This window comes from Brassica napus, chromosome A1, assembly GCF_020379485.1.
Source record: "Brassica napus cultivar Da-Ae chromosome A1, Da-Ae, whole genome shotgun sequence".
Lineage (NCBI taxonomy): Eukaryota > Viridiplantae > Streptophyta > Magnoliopsida > Brassicales > Brassicaceae > Brassica > Brassica napus.
The window spans coordinates 24,019,047-24,039,056 of NC_063434.1; the positions used below are offsets into that span (position 1 = coordinate 24,019,047).

At 32.5% G+C, this 20,010-nt stretch overlaps 3 protein-coding genes across 4 annotated transcripts; 1 reads left to right on the forward strand and 2 right to left on the reverse strand.

Moving 5' to 3' along the window:
- The first annotated feature begins 948 nt into the window (after window positions 1-948).
- On the forward strand, window positions 949-4,308 carry LOC106346318. The gene is made up of 12 exons (XM_013785615.3): window positions 949-1,630; window positions 1,704-1,820; window positions 1,915-2,095; window positions 2,209-2,375; window positions 2,458-2,632; window positions 2,913-2,974; window positions 3,070-3,151; window positions 3,241-3,298; window positions 3,384-3,490; window positions 3,632-3,718; window positions 3,799-3,869; window positions 3,949-4,308. Exons 1-12 carry the CDS (start codon window positions 1,209-1,211, stop codon window positions 4,076-4,078), a joined length of 1,659 nt encoding a protein of 552 aa, XP_013641069.1. The 5' UTR covers window positions 949-1,208; the 3' UTR covers window positions 4,079-4,308.
- Window positions 4,309-6,558: 2,250 nt separating this feature from the next.
- On the reverse strand, window positions 6,559-12,940 carry LOC106346328 (AP-5 complex subunit beta-1). The gene is made up of 3 exons (XM_048737920.1): window positions 11,421-12,940; window positions 8,286-8,725; window positions 6,559-8,226 (listed from the first exon to the last, which is right to left on the reverse strand). Exons 1-3 carry the CDS (start codon window positions 12,801-12,803, stop codon window positions 6,738-6,740), a joined length of 3,312 nt encoding a protein of 1,103 aa, XP_048593877.1. The 5' UTR covers window positions 12,804-12,940; the 3' UTR covers window positions 6,559-6,737.
- A 4,833-nt stretch (window positions 12,941-17,773) lies between these two features.
- Window positions 17,774-19,879, reverse strand: LOC106346338 (transcription factor bHLH121-like). Of its 2 annotated transcripts, none has more exons than XM_048737931.1 (5): window positions 19,681-19,879; window positions 19,107-19,215; window positions 18,897-19,024; window positions 18,255-18,704; window positions 17,774-18,172 (listed from the first exon to the last, which is right to left on the reverse strand). In XM_048737931.1, the coding sequence occupies exons 2-5, from the start codon at window positions 19,201-19,203 to the stop codon at window positions 17,999-18,001; spliced, it is 849 nt and encodes a 282-aa protein (XP_048593888.1). In that variant the 5' UTR covers window positions 19,204-19,215; window positions 19,681-19,879; the 3' UTR covers window positions 17,774-17,998. The 2 variants fall into 2 exon arrangements, with proteins under 2 accessions (XP_048593888.1, XP_013641091.2); XM_013785637.3 differs by having other exon boundaries at window positions 19,107-19,208; window positions 19,681-19,860.
- Window positions 19,880-20,010: the final 131 nt, after the last annotated feature.

Consider the following 20,010-nt stretch of genomic DNA (forward strand, 5'->3'; position numbering starts at 1 on the left):
TTTCTGTATAACAAAAATTTTAAATCAATGATAACAGTAAAACATTTATGGGATGTTTAATAGTTTTAATAATTTATAATTTTAAAAACATTCAATGCAAAGTTTAAAATCTAAATATTAAGTTGTCAATAATTGTTCAAAATGTTTATCAAAAAATTTCTAATCAAATTCGAAATTAAAATACTATATATAATTTATTTTAAAAATAATAATAATATGCATATATATAATATTTATTAAATGAGACTTCCTACTTATGTAATTTTATAATCATTTATATCTTGTTATAACATAAATTTTAAACTATGGATCACAAAAATTTCAGTGTGAGATTTTTAACAACTTAGTCATTTATAATTCTTTTTTTAATTCAAAATATAACATATACGAGAAAATCTAAATTTTATTATATAGTTAATGTGGTTGTTTAATTTATTTTAAAATGAATTAAAAATGATAGAGAGTAGACTGATTTTTATCAAATCTTTATTATTCAAAATCATTAATTGTCATATATACTTTAGCCACATTAGGTAATTCCATAGTTTTTATTTAAGGAAACAATGAAGAACATTTATGATTAATTTATGGTTAGTTTAATAAAAAGCTTATTATATATTTATACGGACCAACATATTTTTCTAAGGATTCTAAGAATGATTGTGGTGATGACATGTGGCTACAAAAATATGTTGTAATGCTTCTCTTTTAATATATAGGGGATTTCTTTCTACTTTCTTACTACATATCTAAGTATTTTTTTCAATATGGTCATTCATAATTCGAATCCAAATATTTTGGCTGAAAAAAGAAAAGAAAAAAAAAATCCAAATCCAAATCGAATGAATGTATGTACGACTAACTAGTAAATCTTTGGAGTTAAGTTTGACCCAAAAAAGTAAAAAGTGAAAGTACAAAAAAGGCCTGCGCTTTTTATTACCTTACCCTCTCTGAACATTACAACAACACACCTAACAAAGCAAAAAAAAAAAACAGAGTCCCCCAACGTTCCCACCTTGAATCTCCACTCCATCGACTGCGATGAACCCATAAACATCGATTCCTCGTCTCAGTTCATCATCAAACTAGTCATCCCCCACCCATCACGGCCATCAGCAGAGAGAGAGAGAGAGAGAGAGTAAAAGTAAACCTTCCTTACAGTAAAAATTAAAAAAAAAAACCCAAATCCACCTCCGGAACGACGACGTATGATCGATTACCGCCACGTCTCGTCTCCGATCACGCCTCCAACCTTTATCCCCGCCCACTCTCCTTCTCCATCTCCCCGCTTGAACAAGCCCCATCTCATCACAGTGACGCCGCCGATCTCCGCTTCTCACCCCACCGGAGACTCCACGCCGATGATGTCGTCGTCGTCGGGGTGTCCTCTCGCTAGGGTTAGGTTATCAGACATTCTCCCTTACGAAGGAGCTCCTTCTCCCTCCTACGCGAAAGCCGTCGAGGCTCTGTCCGCGTCTCTGATGAGATACAACGCTTCCGTGATCGAGCTCGGGAGCGAAGACACCGCGCTGATGCGGTGTGGCCTCGAAGCTGCTCGCTTGTATTTCAGAACTCGAAGTAGCGTTTCTGGTAAACCCAATCGTGGCCTCTCTTTGTACAGAGCTGGAAGGTTAGGCTCTTTGATTGATTGTTAGTTATCACTTGTTATGTATATGTTGTTGTAATGTTTGACTTGTGAATAGATCTGTTGAGGATTTGGATTCGTCGCCTCCGTGTATGGCTGAGGTGTTCAGGTGTTTAGGTAAAGTAGCGAGAGCTGCTTTGTCTGCAGTTGCAAGGCATCTACGTCTAAGAAGCGAGTAGGATGGTGTTATGTTTACTACTATTACTATTATCATAGTATCACCTCTTTCCTTTTTTGGATGACAAGTGGGGTGGGGATCTGTTTTGCAGTGTGTTTAACCATATGCTCGATGACTTCCCACTAGCTCCGAACGAGGTTTCCTCCTCTGTGTTAGTGTCTTCCTATGCTCATGCGTCGATCCAAAATGGGAAACCTGCTTCTGGAGGTGGGAGTATTGAGATTGAGAAGGGTTTGTTGACACTGTTCTGCTCTGATGGCTCTGGCATCCAGGTCACCTTTCTATGAACTCTTTGTGTGTATCGAACAATACATATATATACGCTTTCAACAAGAGGATAGTTTCTCATATGAATCTGACATGATCAGCTTGAAAATACATTTAGGTATGTGACCCAAATGGTCGTTGGTACGCAGCAGATAGTGGATGTGGGATTGGTGATATCTTACTCATTACTGGCAAAGCGCTTAGTCATGCTACTGCAGGTCTCCGTCCAGCTGCCTCTTATAGAGCTACTTCTGATCATTTCTCTGGCACTGACACTCGCGGAAGGTATGTTTATAGAAGATAATATAACAAGACACGATTGCCTGCTTACATGTTTTAATTAGATCTCCGAACTTTTCACTTGCAGGGCATCACTAGCATTTAGGCTTATGCCGAAAAGTAATGCCATACTAGATTGTTCCCCAGTAGAAGCAGCTGGCCATGTAATTCCTCAAAGCTATGTGCCAGTATCTGTCAGTCAGTTTATGGATAACCTCTTGGCCGAGAATGAGACTCCAGTTACTCCGCCTGTGAAAACCAATGTAAGCTCATCTTCTCTTATAACAGTAGAGCTGATAGCCTAGATTGTTAAAGTACATTTAAACATGCAAAAATTCGATATCTGTGAATATCGATGCCAATAATACCCAAGTATAATGATATAAGTTTCTACGTTTGTGCAACGTACTGTACATATGTTTTGAGGATCTTATGATTGGCACTACCTCAATAGTATAATGGTATAAGTTTCTATGTTTGATGTTAACTTCTCTGAGCACAAGGTTTTATGTCAAGAGATCTTTTCTGAATTGTGGATATCAGGTTTCACGGGATGATGTTTGCAAAGAGCCTTCCTTAAGAAGCGTTCTCTCTGATCCAGTTTCGTGAGTACCAATTTTCCCTTCATATATTCTTATTTGTTCGTTTGGATGAAATCAGGGTTCTAATTCATATGTTCTGCAAACTCGTGGATGTTTAGCGGTGCGTTTCTTGAAGATGCGATTGTCGTCTCTTGTGGACATTCATTTGGTGGCCTCATGCTTAGAAGAGTCCTTGAAATGGTTGGTGTTTGTTTCCTTATGCTAGTTCCATGTGATGGTTCCTCTACATACCCAAGATTATTTCATAACCACGGTTATCTTCTGCACAGTCTAGATGTACGCTCTGCAATGCAGAAATCGAGCCTGGGTCTCTGGTCCCTAACCATGGTAATTCCCATTAAGCTTCACTCTCTTATTATCCAACAGTGTAGTCAAACAATCTTAACTGTTCTTTTTAATGTCAAACACCCAGCTCTTAGAGCTGCCGCTTCAGCTATAAAGCAACAAGATGATAAAAGACTTTTCCACAACGCAGCCATGCGAAGGCGTAGAAAAGAAATGAGTGATCAAATGGATGTGGTAAGATGATCTGACACTGCTCTGTATTGTTAATTGCTTTGTATGTCTTTGGTGGTTTCTAGTTACATAGTACTATCTCGAAACTTATCCCTCTATGTTCTGTTTACCTTAGCTTATATAATTGATGGACCTCCCCTGCAGGAACATGGAGATCCAGCTACGGATGATGGATTACAGCAGCGAGTGGTTCATTATCCATTTGCTGTAAATGAGAAAGTACTTATCAAGGTAGGCCATTATTGTTCATATCTTGGCTCTGATCTATTTCTTCCAGCATATACTCTATGAAACACATTTCACCATAGCAGGGAAACAGGAGAACACCGGAGAAGTATGTTGGAAAGGAAGCGATCGTGACATCTCAATGTCTCAATGGCTGGTAACTAAAACTACGCTTTGTAGGTTAAAAGAGACTTATTGAGTTCAGTTCCCAAGCTCATTTGTTTTCCTGATATTAGGTATCTATTAAAGATTGTGGAGAGTGGAGACAGTGTTCGGCTGCAATACAGATCCCTAAAAAAGATGACAAACGATGACAGAGGAGGAGGAGGGCTACCTGTTCAACCGGTTGAGAGCAATAGCTTGTAGAAATGTAATCATCATATTTGAGCCTTTCTATTTCTTCTAAATATTCTCTATTTCTAGAAAGAAAAAGAAAAAAAAGGTAATGTAGTTTGGGGTTTGAGACTGCTAAGTTTAAAATCATTTGGGTTAGAGAAGTAGTAAAAGACTGTTGAAAACTATATATAAGCCTCCCAAGTATTAGAGGTTTTGTACAGAACAGTGTTAAGATTATAAAGGAGAAGACTAGCCAACTACAAATTTGGTCTATGCATCAAGGAAAAAATTGTTCATTCATGACATTATCCACAAAGCTTTTATTGATCATCAGCAATGGAAGGAGGCCAAATCTTTAAATGACAAATCAGGGGAACAATATCAAAGAAAGTTTAATCGCTCTCTTACTTTGCCTCTTATGGACAGAGATAATGTTTACTTACTGTTACACAGATGGGTCATGGATTGATGAGAACTGCAGAAGAGGAATATGATGGTTCTCATAACAAACCAATTCCACAAAGCTCCACTTCGACATAAGCTACAAGTTCAGTACTTGAGATAGAGGTCTTGGCATTAAAAGAAGCTATCCTTCAGATGAACTGGTTAGCTTATCAAAATGTTATGTTCTACGGAGACTCAACTAACATTTATAAGGAATTGGAAAGAGCATCATCTGACCAACAATACATCTTTTCACTGAAACATGAATCTATCCAAACACATTTTGGACGACATCAGAAAGCTAATTGAATGCAGGAACTACACCTTCAAACATATAAGAAGAATGGAGAACTCTAATGCGGATAAGTGAGCATTTTTTTGGACAATAAAAGGTTTACAGCAAAAAGAAATAGAAAATTAATATAGCCGAGATACAACATAAGAATCATTGATATTCCTAGCTAAAGATGCTAACTTATCCACTTTGATAGTTCTTTTTGACAATATGGAATCATTGATTCCATAAATTCTTACGACATATTCGAGAGTTATTTTATTATTCTTACGACATATTCGAGAGTTATTTTATTTTACTTTTGATAATTTTGTGTGGAATAGTTATATCCGCGAATGTGTAACATCTTAGAGAGAAGAATTGTATTGGATAATTAATTTTTTTACATTGATATTGAATTCTTTCCCCTTTTTGTTAATTTTGTAATGAGGATTTGATATCCGTCTACTTGAGTATACTTTTAGCATTTTAAATCAATTAATGAGAATAGTTTTTTTTTTTTTTTTTTTTTGTGGATCTTTGAAATGGATGGTGATTTCTTGAACTAATAATATCTTTTCTTGTGCGGCACTTGGTCACATCATCACCGTATCAATAGATAGAATAACATGATTTCTGGAAGACTATTCAAATTTTAAGATACATTAAAACTACGACTGATTATACATATTTTTGTTAAATCAACTAATGATAATATTTTTTATTTAATTAAATTTTTCTTGATCTTTGAAATAGAAATAAATGGTGAGTTCTTGGACTAATAATTTTTTTCTTGTGCAGTTGTATTGGATCACACCATCACAGAAACACCATACATATGACCATCACCCCAGAAAATTATTAGAATATTAAGATTTCTGAAGCTCGGGCTATCGACATCTCAACTTTCAATTTGTGGTCATGCTAGACTCCATGTCTACAATACACTTCTATATAGTTAGTCAAAATATTTTTGTAAATTTAACTAACATTATATTGTAAGCAATGATAGACTGAAGAACAAAGGTTCTACATGATTGATTGCATGGCGAAGCCGTGTTGTTGGCAATCACACTGTTCTTATGGGTCAATCAAGAGGCTTAAAGAACTTGATGTAAGTTGGGCAATGGTGCACTACCGATATCTTTTGTAATTGGAGCTTATGAGTATAATTAATGAGTATGGTACTAATTATGTTTTGTGATTTTATATTTTAGTTTTTCATTTTCGGTTTTTATTCTGACTTTCATCTTGTGATTTTGGTCTTTGTTTTTTAGATTTAGATTTTAGTTTTTCATTTTTTATATTTAGCAAAAGAAGTAGATCATTACTCTTTTTTTTCTTTATATCATTTTTTTTTTTGCAATGTCTTTTGGACAAGACTAATTATATGGTGTTATTTCTCGTATTTGGTTTTAGTTGATCAAAAAATTGTTTTATTTTGCTCTCTATCTTCATTTTTTTTTAAATTTCAATCCCTTAGATACTTATTAAATAATCAAGTTTTAAACACTTGTTCAACTGCTCGTTTGGTCTCTATCTTCAAGGAACATATAGTAGCAATCTCTGGAACATTATATTACATAGTATAGTGAATTCTCCCAATGAAAACCCTAGTACTAATACAGTACATCAACACATCATCGAACCGGAAGCATCGTGGTTCTTGAATGGATTAACTATTATAAACATTCTTTTGTAGTATCAACAAGATAAAATCAATAATAGTGGTACAAACAGATGTAGAAGATACACATTAGCTTTAGAATCATTTCATAGGAAAAAACACATGTACAAGAAATGATAATTCACGACTTTACTTATTTTCTTCCAATAAAAAATAAATTTATCATTACAAACCAACACACTTATGGTTTTGTCTGTGTTCTGTGTTTGGGTTCATTTAGGCAACCTTTTATGTAGATGAGCACAAAAAGAATGAAAAGAGAGTTAAGAAAAAAAAAAACTCTCCTAAAGCAAGAACAAAGCTTCTAAGTAATCATCAACATAAGCTAAGCAAGGCCAATAATCTGTTCTTATATGCACCAATGTCGACCCTTCACCAACTTCCATTTCAAACAGCAGATGATATCTCGGCGGCAAAAACATCAGCATCTTTATCTTTCCCAACTTCCCTCTACTCCTACTCATCGGAACCTCTTGATCGTCTCCATAACCTATGTATGTAAGACGTAGAGGGTCTCGGTTAGATCCTGTTGGCCCTATCGAGGAAGAAGCAGTACCCTGACCTCTTCCTTCTTCTTCCTCCTCCTGCCACACAATGTTCTCGATGATTCCTCCTTCTCTTACAATGTTCACAAGCTGTTCTCCGGTGATAGCCACCACAAAGGGGGCTAAGTGAAGCTCGCTGGCTTGTATAACAGTTTCTGCAGGGATTTCGAGCAGTTTCACTGACCGTGTCCCGCTGATTGCTGCGGCGGTTTTGCCTCCTTTTAGTGCAAATGTTTCGTGTGCGGTGCTTGATGATGAACCGCACACTTCCCACAAAGCACTGAATAGATCTGAGTAGTAGCTCGGGATTGTATCTTCAGGTTCATCAGGTGGAGCAAGAGCTTTCAGGAACATATCTTCAATCCCCACAGGGACACTCTCGAGTTTCCCCTGAATCATCTGACCATTTTCTGCATTTGCTTCCATTGAAACCTCAACCAAACCAGGTGTTGGCTCTCTAGGTTCAAGTTCAACTGTTACAGATGCTCCTCCTCCCAAGCCATCTTTCTCCTCCTCTTTCGGCGCATCTCCTAACAAGACTATGTCCAAAGAGCCTTGTACATTCTTGTCCCAATGAGGCTCACCTAGAAGGAAAGGTATGCGGCAAGATGGAATAGAGCCATAAGGTGCTGAAGATGAGAATTTAACCACGGTTGCGAATAAAGCAGGAGGTGATGAGTCCACTTTATCCAACTCAGGACTCTGAGTTTGACTACCCCATATGCTGCTATATGGTTCAGCATCCAATCTCAAAGTACAGTTTATCCTCACCTTGATTCCAGGCATGTGTCTGAGATCAGGAACCACTGAGAAGTATCTCCTCAACCTTTCGAGAATCTCAGCTATCTTTGCATCCATCACTCTTAACGTGGGCTTTCCTGACTCAATCCTTCGAGACTCCGGCAAAAGCTGGAGGAGTTCTTGACTGCTACTATCCGTCTCAACTTCATCAACCTGAACTTTCCTTTCTATAACGCTATACCCATCGTTTCCAACGCCTAGTGATGGTAGAGACAAGGACCATGACTGTTTCACTAGTAGGGAAGTGACACGTTCAAGATGAATATATGATGAAAGGTTCCAAGATTTGTTAGGATCATGACGGAAACGAGGACTCTGGACAGTGAAGAATGCAGATGAATGTGTTGATGGAGAGACGGTATCTGCAGGTTTCAAAATGTTCTTCAACCTCCTTCCTGGTATACACACCAGCATCCTCAGATATATCCTGTAATTCACCAAGAGGTTCAGCTAATGCAATCATACAAGATTTGTTTAGGTCATTACCTGGCGTTGTCTCGGACATCTAGATCAGGGAAATAGAGACACATGAGAGAAAGAAGGCGAGAGAGTCCAAGAAACAGTCTAGAGCTCTTATGGTGACTCAACAGTGTTCGACAAATGCCAAGAACTTCAGTGCCTTGATCCCATAGTTTCAACCCCACATCAAACCCGCGCTTATCAACAAGTGTAAGGACAAACTTGGTGAGCAGCTCTATCAATCTAGAAGGAGGTATTGTATCGTTCTCCGCAATCCTATGGAGAAGCGGGAAGTACGCTGTTAATAAACAGCTTTTCTCAAGTTTGGGAAGCAGCTTCTCATCTATTGTCTGAAGAAACCTCTCTCCTAACCACTGGTGCTTTTCACAGTTTATCAACCGTTCTATAAATGACACAATGACAGGGACCAAGATTGGAAACTTTGAAGTCATGTCCACCAGCAACCCCTGAATCAAGTATAGAAGATAATCAAAACAAAGGAAGAGTAAATGTTCATGAAGCTCAGCAGATACATTATATCCATGATTAATGTTTTTTCCTATTGTCGTTAAAGGAAAATTTTCGTTACTGTGGTTTTAAAATTTCAATGCAAAATTTGTTAACGATATTCTCATGTTTATTTTCTTACTAGGATAAGATCCGCGCCTTGCGCGGGATTAAGTTATTATTTTTATTATATTTTGGAGAATGAAACAATAGTTTGGCTTCATTTGGACTACGGATGTTCAACTCGGATATCGGGTTGGTTTCGGTTCGGTTCGATTTTTTTCGGTATTTGGTTAGTAAAATATAACTACTATTCTAAATCCATATTTACTTTGACTTTAGTCTTTCACATACTTTTGAAAGATTTCAACTGGACGACTAAATTGATCAGCCAATCTTGTTGCTTTAAATCATTAGTGTTTATATATATATTATTTAGTTTGAATATTTATTAAATAAAAATTCATATGCGTTATATTTTATGATCATTTGTAACTTATTATAACAAAAAAATAATCTATTGATCACAAAATTTTCAGAGTGGGAATATTCAAATTTCTAATAATATATAGACGTTTTGAAAAATTCAAATATAACATATAAGAAAAAATATAAATGTTTTTATTATATATTTAATGTGATTTTTTAATATCTTTCAATAATATAAAATTAAAAAAAAAGAACTAAGATACCAAAATTGTTATCAAATATTTATTATTCATAATAATTAATTTTCATATATACGTTAATCATATTAGGTAATTTCGTAGCTTCTAATTAAGGAAAGTGCAAAAAAAATTTTGGTAGATTATTTATCAATTCGATAGTTAGTTTAATAAAAAATATAATGTAAGTCAAGATGGACCAACCTATTTTTCTAAGAATAGTATATCTTATATAGTCATTTATTAAATGAGAATTTATAATCATACAGTTCTATGATCATTCATATCATTTTATAACTGAATATTTAAATCATCGATAACAAAATTTTCAATGTGAAATCTTTAATAAGTTTATAATTTATAAATGTTTTTGAAAATTCATTGAAAGTTTTAATATTAAAATATTTATGTAATTTTATGGTATATAGTATAATCTATATATATATATATATATATATATATATATATAAATATATATGTTTTATTATTAAATGATATTTTTTACTCATATGGTTTTAAAATAAAGTGTATCTTCTTATAATATTAAATAAAAGTTCATATTAATACAATTTTATGATCATTTGTAACTTATTATGACAAAAAAAATAATCTATTGATCACAAAATTTTCAGAGTGGGGATCTTTAAATTTCTAATAATTTATAGACGTTTTGAAAAATTCAAAATATAACATATAAAAAAATTATAAATATTTTTATTATATATTTAATGTGATTTTTAAATATATTTTAATAATATAAAATTAAAAAAAGAACTAAGATACAAAAATTGTTATCAAATATTTATTATTCATTATAATTAATTTTTACATATACGTTAATCATATTAGGTAATTTTGTAGCTTTTATTTAAGGAAAGTGCAAAACATTTTTTGGTACGTTATTTATCAATTCGATAGTTAGTTTAATAAAAAGTGTAATATAAGTTAAGATGGACCAACCTATTTTTCTAAGAATAGTATATTTTGTATAGTTATTTATTAAATAAGAATTTATAATCATACGGTTCTATGATCGTTCATATCGTTTTATAAAAAAATATTTAAATCATCGATAACAAAATTTTCAATCTGAAATCTTTAATAAGTTTATAATTTATAAATGTTCTTGAAAATTCATTGAAAGTTTTAATATTAAAATATTTATGTAATCTTATGGTATATAGTGTTTGATATATATATATATATATTTATTTATTTATTTATTTTATTATTAAATGATATTTTTTACTCATATGGTTTTAAAATCATGTGTATCTTCTTATAATAAAAATGTTAAACCATTGATCATTAATTTTTAACATAATAATTTTAATAGTTTTAGTCATTTATTGTCGTTTTTAAAAATTCAAAATATAACATATACGAAAAAATCTAAATTTTATTTTTATAGCTAATTTGATTGTTTAATTTATTTTAATAATATAAAATTAAACAAAAAATGATGGAGGAGATATACATTGTTATCAAATCTTTATCATTAAACTCATTAATTGTCATATATATATTAGTCATTTATGGTAATTCCGTAGGTTTTATTTAAGGAAAGAAAATATCATATCATATCATTATATCATATAGTTTGACCAACTTATGTATCTAACAACATATAAAAATCGAATGTGGACCTACTTATTTTTCAATTGAAAGTAATTGACTACCTAATTGAGTGCCACCTATGCATTGGGGTCTCTTTTAATTAATACAAAATTGAGGTTACATCTTTTCAAATGTTCCTCAATTAATATATAAGGGATTGGTTGAAATATGGTTAGGTATATAGGTATCGAAGTTTTTATTTAGAAAGTATACAAAATTAAATGTTTTCTTAATCTTTATGCACAAATCTAAGACGACATTTCAAAATGAAACGGACGAAGTATACACCTTAAAAAAAAAAAGCTAAACAAGTTATGTTCCTTTCTCGAAAAATAATCAAAGTGAACCATCATCAAGCTAGATAGCAACAGACCTGCAAGTTTTGGAAGAGGCTAGACTCCATAAGGCTTCTAGTGGTGGAAGGGTCAGAGTCAGAATGCGTAGAAGCACTTAGCAGAAACTTGTGCAAAGTACGGAACGCTACACCAGTTTCTGAGCTCCAAGGAGGCAACCATTTGAAATCCGAAACAGAAACCAAACATTCCTGCAACAACTCCCCTGCAGATTTTCCGTTATCACCACCTCCACTCAAACCAACATAGCATTGTACCAACATATCAAGCTTCAAAGCCTTCAAAGCGAGCGGATCAAATACCCCAGGATGAAACTTTCGACCCATCTCGAGCACAGACTTCCTCTTCCCAACCTCCCCACTCAACATCACTTTATTAAACAAACCCATCAACCAGTGAAGCGCAAGCAAGCGGAAAGCAAGATAGATCTGAGTCTCCTTGGAGAGAAGCATGAGACGTCTCATGATATCTTTCTCTTGTCCCTCGAACGCATCAGGGAACTGAGTATACATAAGCAAGACAACATGACACAGCATCGGATCAAACGAATAAATCATCCCCAAGAACTGAACTTTCAACATAGAGGCTTGTAACTCCAATGCAGACGCAAGGGGCACCACCATCCCCATAAACTCCATCATAGCACAAGACGTGAATAGATACGGAGACTCCAACATAAACGCCAGCGTCCGTCTCAGCTCCTTCTGATCTGGCCCCAACCCCAGACTCTGACCCAGATTGGGAGGAGCATTGAAAGGAACCAAAGGCACAGAAGTACTAAGAAGCGAAACCTTGAGCTTCTGATTAACGACATTGTAAACAACGGTCGTGAACAAGAGAAGGTAAGCTTGCACGGCGTGTGTTCTCTCCGCTTGGCACAGCGACCAAAGATGCCCAGCGACGTCAGACAACAACCCAGGAAACGCTCTCTCGAGCTGACGTAAGCACTCGCACGCGACGGCACGTGCCTGTCTATCGAACCCGTGGTTAGGGCGATTCACAAGCGCGAGCAGCAAGTCAACGACGGCTTCCACGTGGCGCACGGAGAAAGAACCAACCGCCACAAGCACCGACGTGAAGGAGATCAAAGCCTGCTCCTTTAACCCGTTCGATCCGTCCGTCGGAGACTGCACGATCGCGCGGAGAGCGTCGACGAGGCGATCGAAGGTCTCGTCGCCGCGTTTGTGGAAGAGAGTCTCGGAGAATTCGTCGAGGAAGACGAGGATGGAGAGCTTCGATGGTAAAGGGAACTCCTTTTTGAGGAGGGAGGAGAGAGCGAGGTCGGGTAGAGAGTCGGTGGAGAAGACGGAGGTGAACCAGTCGCGAGGAGCGCCGGAGTCTTGGAAATCTTCGATGAGGACGTCCCAGTCGTGGACGGAGAGGGGTCTCGCCGGAGTCGTCATGCTCCGATCGAAGAGAGGATTTTGAATCTGTGGAGAAGTTTAAAAGGAAGACATTTGAGACGATAAGACAGCCTCTTGAGTCTTGTCGCCGGCAGGCAACAAGTACCACTCCGTGAAACAGAACAATTCACAGATGCTGACTCATTATTTACTTTCTTTATTCGTTTTTTCTTTATTTTATTTCAATTTTAATGTAAATCATTTTCTTGACAATATCTATTCTATTAAAAGGAAAACAGTCTTGATAAATCTAAAAGTTGTTTGGATATTTCCTTTTTAAATTTTTTGGTCTTCCTTATATATTATATGTTATCTCTATTTAATCTCACTTTGTTATCAGCAAAATAAATATTATTAATTGGGCTTTGGGTGTTTAACTTAAAAGGGATAATTTAACTGATACAACCTATTCAGAAAAGAAAATTATAAATATAATTAACTTTTGTTACAAGAAAAAAAAATTAACCAAATTAACTTTAGACCCTTTTTTTACAAAATCCCAAATTATGAAGACTATTTTATACATAAATACATATAAATGTAACATTATTTAAATTGTATGGATTTCTAATAATAAAATATCTGTCACAAACTGATTTTTTTTAAAAAAAATGATAATAGTTTGATAGAAAATTAAAAAGGGAAAAAAATAATACTTGCTTCACTATTTTGGTAGACTGATAATTAATATATTTATAAATAAACTTAACAATATTTGTTAAAAGAAATTTCTTATACAAGTGAAATATATATTAATATATCAAAAATTTATAAAACAAAAAACAAATTATATTTTTTCTCAGTGGGTTAATAACGGTCTTTTTGATTTTCAGATACTTTTATTATATTCATGTTATTATATTCTATTCCACTATATATGAGTTACTAAATCTTACGGTTCGACCACATGTCTCATTTGGATATGAAAACTCAATGAAAACACTGTACCCGACAAAAATAATAATAATAAAACAGCTTTAAATCTTTTAGATATCTAATAATAAACATAAATTCATTTAATATTTGAGTTTACGGTCACCAAAAAAATACCCGCGTTTCTTAAGTGCGGATCAAAATCTAGTATAATATTTAAATTATTTATTTTATTTTAAAATATTTGTTTTATATAATTTTCAGTATCTGTCAAGATAATTCATCATTTTATAGTGTTATTATCTATTCAGAGAATCTCCAAAAAAAAAACTCTATTTTGAAATTTTCAAAACTTAAAACCTAGCTTCAAAACTATTTATATTTTATCATTTGGTCCTTATATTTTTTATAACTAATTTGAATTCATAAAACTTTTATAAATAACTAGCACATATATAAACATATTACAATAATATTAATTAATAAAATATTATATTAAAATATAAAATTTTAAACGAAATAACTTAATTAATATTAAACTTCAAGAAAAATACCATATTATTCCATAAAGTGCATTTTGAAGTAAAATAGCTTTCATTATTTTTAATTTGTAGATTAGAGATAAAAATGGTTGAAATCGGATGATAATAATACTTTTAAATACATTAGATCAGAACAAGAAAGTAAAAGAGAAACATAAAATATTGTTAAAAGACTAATTTTTATCAATGATATTAATACTCGTGAATATATTCAATATGAACAAAAAAAAATTGTATGAAAAGACATCATTAACAACAACAACAACAACCATATTCAATTATACAAAAAAAAAGGGACAATATTTGGAAATTTTGAAGGTTTCGGATCATACTTACCTCACTATTAGTGCTGTTGTAATTTTTAAATATGTGTAATAGTTATGTCTTCAAATAATTTTTAAAAAGTTTTTTTGTTAATTTTCTTTTGTATATTTTTGTTATCTAAATCTAGTTTTAAATATTTTAAATCTTCTTTTAAAGTTTTATTTAATTTTATGTGTAAACTTAAATTTTGTAAACAAAACTTAAAATATTTATGAGATATAATTTTTATAAAGATTAAAAAAAAATGTATGAATTATAAATATGATGTGTAATTGTAGAGACCAAAATACAAATAAAAATATGAAACTTCAAATTTGAAGTTTTGAGTGGTAAAACTTCAAATATAGAGTTTCACTTTCTCAAAACTTCAAATTTGAAGCTTTGAAGTTCCTTTTTAGAGAACAAAAAGCTTCATAATCTGAATTTTTTTTTTGACATCCTTCATAATTGAAGTTATAGAGTATCTTTTGGAAAAACTCCCAATAACATAATCTACAGTTATTTGAATGGCGGTTCTAATTTCTATTTTAAAATCTACTAGATTTTTTAACCGCGCTACGCGCGGATAAGATATTATATGTATTTTTCAATTCTAAAAAAATAATGCCTAATATTGTATTATATTATTTAAAGAATATAAAATAAGACTACATAACATAATTATATTTTTTAATTTTTTTTGTGGAAATCATTATGTTGTTTGATTGTCGTACTTGATTCAAATATTTACATAGTTATTTGTGATGGATGAATAACTATATTTTTATTATCAGTACATAATATATATATTATATAATATAAGAAAAATAAAATTATTTACTTTTAAAACAAACTTGTCTCATGTTGGGGACTCGATTATAGACATATCATATTCAAATAAGACACTTTTACAGTTATCAATCTTCTTAACAGTCAAGAAACAAATTTGAATATTAAAACATTATCTCATACAATCTCTTTGTGAAATAACTGCTCTGAAAAAATTGAATTTAGGCATAAAAAAGGCTGGAAATGAATATGGAGATGTGTTATCTAAGTCAGCTTTACAAAATACTATTCATAGTTCATATATCATTTATGTCCATCCTATTTTTTTTGTCCATCCTTTCTTAAACATCTTGAAATAACTGATGCTAATTTATAATAAACTTTTGGCTGGAAAAAAAAATCAAATTTGTCTAATTATCACTTAATTTGTCTAACTGATATATATGTATTTCTCAATTCTAAAAAATAATGTATAATATTGTATTACATTATTTAAAGAATATAAAATAAGACTACCTAACATAAATATATTTTTTAATTTTTTTTTGTGGAAATCATTATGTTGTTTGATTGTTGTACTTGATTCACATATTTGCATAGATATTTGTGATAAATGAATAACTATATTTTTATTATCAGTAAATAATATATATTTATTATATAAAATAAGAAAAATGAAATTATTTATTTTTAAAGAAAGTTGTCTCATGTTGGGGATTCGGTTATAGACATATAATATTCGAATGAGACATTTTTACAGTTATCAATCTTCTTAAAAGTCAAGAAACAAATCTGAATATCAAAACAATATCTCATACGATCTCTTTGTGGAATAACTGCTCTGAAGAAATTAAATTTAGGCATCAAAAAAGACTGAAAATGATGTGCAGATGTATTATCTAAGTCAGTTTTACAAAGTACTACTATTCATAGTTCATGTATCATTTAAGTCCATCTTTTCTTAAACATCTTGAAATAACTGATGCTAATTAATAATAAACTTTTGGGTGAAAAAAATCAAATTTATCTAATTATCGCTTAAATATTTTATTAATATTGTCTAAGAAGCTTTCAATTGATATCATAGTTTAATTTTTATTAGTTTTTTTGTTAATTTTAGAGTTTTTGCATTTAAGATTTTTTCCATATTAAGCTTATATTTCTTTCGCATAATATATATATGTCATAAAAATTACCATCAAATCAAATTTACTTATTTATTATTTTGTTTTTAATGAAAATACACTTTTTAAATAATTTAATTTAAAATAAAATTATATATTAATTTGTTGTATTCTAACAATTTGATTGATTTAATTAATTTGCTTTGGTGGATAACTTAAAAAGTTTTCATATGAATTGGGGAAAGTAAGCTTATGTTGTTATATTATATTTATTTGTGTATATGGAATCTATATATAATGCTTGTGTAATAAAGGAAGAACAATATTTTTTTGTAACTTCAAAAAGATACATTATTACAGTATGAAATTATTCAAAATTGAATAAAATGATAATTAAATAAATCTAATGGTTTTTTAACCTGTTTAGTTGGATTCTCATGAAAAGAAATCGATAGGTTAAACAAATGTTTCAAAATTTGTTGTGTTATTCTTTTGTCTATAAATTACAAAATTTATTGAATTGATATATTTAATTATTACACCCTAAAATAATATTTTATTAAGACATTAGAGAACTATGTTTTGAGTTGTTTTGTCAAAATTGTACAAAAATCTATGCTTTTTCATATTTGTCACGAAAATTTAAATGTTAAACTTACTTTTACAAAATTCTTAGTTTTGTCACGAAAACAAAAATCTATGTTTTTTCATATTTGTCAATGTTCTAACACTTTCAAAGAATATATTAGCTTAGTCACTTATTTTTTTTTTTTTACAAAACAAAGTATCGGAGTCTTGAAAGTTGAATTCATATTATTGTAAATGTACATAAGAGTTTGTGATTACATATTTAGTGATTCTTGTATATGTGTTCAAGAAAGTTTCAATGGTTTAGTGGTATATGCCCTATATTTATATCATACTAACCCGGGTTCGATCATTTCCTTTGCATTGTTTTTTTATTTTTTACGAAAAAATAAATGAGATGACGTGGCAACTTCGGACTCTCTGATTGGACGATTTTTTGTGCTTATGTGGACACTCTAAAATGAGCTTATATCCCCTTTTAGTATAGTATAGATTGTTATTAGATATGATATTTATAAATTTTATTTAAAATCTGGAGAAATGAATGATTTATTTCCATTATTCTTTTCATCAATTTATTTGAAGTCTAGTATTACTCAACTTTGTAAAATTTAAAAATGGTTTGTCTTTTTGAATTGATTACAAACAATTTGAGGTAGAAACTAATGAATAAAAACTGATATCAAATCCCAAAATATTGCTGAGACTATCTTAAAATTTTGGTTTTGAATCACTGATTGAATAAACTTCCTAATGAACGATGTTTTTTAATGATACTATTTTTGTTACAATGTTTTAGTGATATTAACGTAATCTGACCTAATTTGAATATAAACCTTATTAAATTTATATAATTATAAACATCAGATGATATTACAAATCAGCTGTGTTTGTGGAACTAAGCATCAAAACGATGTTTCGGACAGCGAGCCCGGTTTTGTACTCGCATCATATACTCATCGAAACGTTTCGATCATCATTTTGCATCATCAGGTTTTAGGCCACCAGCTACGCTACTGGAAGAAGTGTTGTCTCGGACGCTCGGAGAAGATGAACACTTGCTTGAGTGGGAGCTTTCTTCTACAGAGTTGTTGTTGTTGTTGCTGTTTCTCTTACATCTCTTGCTCTTCTCTGGCCTTTGTGATGTATCCTACAAACACACAATTTTTCTAATAAATAACAGATGTCTAGCTTCTGACTGATCACAACTTCTTTTTCAATCTTTGTCTCACCTTGTCAGAAGTAGATCCAGGAGTCTTTAACTCTAACTGTGTTGCGACGTCATTTGAGTCCTCTGCTTTATCGGACCTGCTCTCTCTTGAAACCTTTGCTCTAGGCTCCCTGGAACGGTTGCTCTGTGGTATGTGCACGGACTGTTGCTCAACGACGGTATTAGGAGGCATATAGGGCATATAAGGCGCTGGCATCATGCTAGGGTTCTGGTTGCCAAAGTAAGTGTAAGATGGCATTGGTGGATGATGCATTGGGATTGAACCGGGAGGCATAGCCATTGGCATTGGGTATGGGAAAGAAGGCGGTGGAGCCATCATGACAGTGTGATCCATTGCAGCTCCCCATGGAGACATTGACCTTAGTCTCTGCTGGTATTGGAGATTGAGATTCTCTATATCTGACTTGAGCGACGTCTTTTCTTCTCTCAGGTCGTTTTTCTCCTGTGTCAGCTACATAAAAAACCATTGTTATACAAGCAACCACCAGTAGATTTTTGCCATTGATTAAAAAAAAAAAGTCCTATAAGCAGTTAGGTATCCTGATGAGTTTGCATCTTATGATCTAGGCTACATCATTAAAAGACAGAACACAAGTACATATCTATATATATATATAGGTGAGTAATGGATAAGAAAATGAACCTCGCGGGACTCATCTGTTAAAGCGGTGTACTCAGATTTGAGTTTGTTGACTTCTGAAGTGAGCTCTTTCAGCAACTGAAGAGTATCAGTGAGAATGGTAGCTTTGTCATTCTTGGGTCTTTCTGGATCTGCAAACAGAAGAGGGTATGTGAGGAGGATGTTAATGAAAATCATGTAATAAAACCATATGGAAAAAATAGAATAATTTACCGAGTACATTCCCAAGTTCAACAAAATGCTCATTCAGTTTCTCCCTCCTCAACTTCTCACGGCCTGCTTTCTGAGACTTTCTAGCTGAAACGTCCATGACCTCTGAAAACTACAAGACATGATAAACTCAGAACATAAATTTGCAGACAACGCTATCTGATTGGTGGCTCACAACAAGTGAGTCTTAGGATAAGCACAAGACTTCAAACTGATTCTCTGACTTGTAAACAAAGTATCCTACATTTACAGATTGTTCATACGAACCGGTTGCTAGGAGATTCTTAGTCTTGTGAAATCCACAATCTTTCAAAACCGGATTTGATATATAACTAACTAGCATCTATAAAAAAAAAAATCAAAAACTTTGTTTGAAGAAAGGAATCTGTAACTAGTCCATCTTAGATTTCTCTGAAGAACTTGTTACACTTAAGCTAAGTTCAAACGAGCAAAACCCTTGATTCGAATTAATTACTTTGATTGAAGAAGTACCTAGCTAGCTAGATGTGATCGAAACCCTAAGGAGGACGATGTCAATTGAAGACGATCTATTGGGGCAGAGATAGAACAGACTCACCGGCGGGGAGAATCGACGGCAACGGAGAGATCCGATTGAGATAGAACAAGACAAGGTTCGACGAAGAAAGATTCTTCTTGTTCGTTCGTGCTAGCCCCGCTCTCTGCTCACAAGAGCATTATGCCATTATCCCCTTTTTCCAATTATTTCACCTTTTTTTTTATTTCATACTACTTTTTTTTTTTAATTTCATACTACATTTAATAATTTCGCCAGCAAAGACCCATATTATTCCCTATAGATGACAATAAGTATAAATTGCTTTTTTCTATTTTTGCCTTGAATTTATTGATTTATCAAAAGAGACCTTCAATATTTTGATTGTGTTTT

Bases quoted from the DNA above. Each gene is read 5' to 3' on its own strand.
- LOC106346318 (XM_013785615.3), top strand. From the start codon at position 1,209: ATGATCGATTACCGCCACGTCTCGTCTCCGATCACGCCTCCAACCTTT. The intron at 2,096-2,208 runs GTCACCTTTCTA...AAATACATTTAG, and splicing joins CTGATGGCTCTGGCATCCAG to GTATGTGACCCAAATGGTCG. The intron at 3,719-3,798 runs GTAGGCCATTAT...TCACCATAGCAG, and splicing joins ATGAGAAAGTACTTATCAAG to GGAAACAGGAGAACACCGGA.
- LOC106346328 (XM_048737920.1), bottom strand. From the start codon at position 12,803: ATGACGACTCCGGCGAGACCCCTCTCCGTCCACGACTGGGACGTCCTC. The intron at 8,726-11,420 runs GTCTGTTGCTAT...TACTTGATTCAG, and splicing joins GCCTCTTCCAAAACTTGCAG to GGGTTGCTGGTGGACATGAC. The intron at 8,227-8,285 runs GTAATGACCTAA...GGTGAATTACAG, and splicing joins GATGTCCGAGACAACGCCAG to GATATATCTGAGGATGCTGG.
- LOC106346338 (XM_048737931.1), bottom strand. From the start codon at position 19,203: ATGGACGTTTCAGCTAGAAAGTCTCAGAAAGCAGGCCGTGAGAAGTTG. The intron at 18,705-18,896 runs GTTCATTTTCTT...TTTTTTATGTAG, and splicing joins TAACAGATGAGTCCCGCGAG to CTGACACAGGAGAAAAACGA. The intron at 18,173-18,254 runs GTGAGACAAAGA...GTGTGTTTGTAG, and splicing joins CTGGATCTACTTCTGACAAG to GATACATCACAAAGGCCAGA.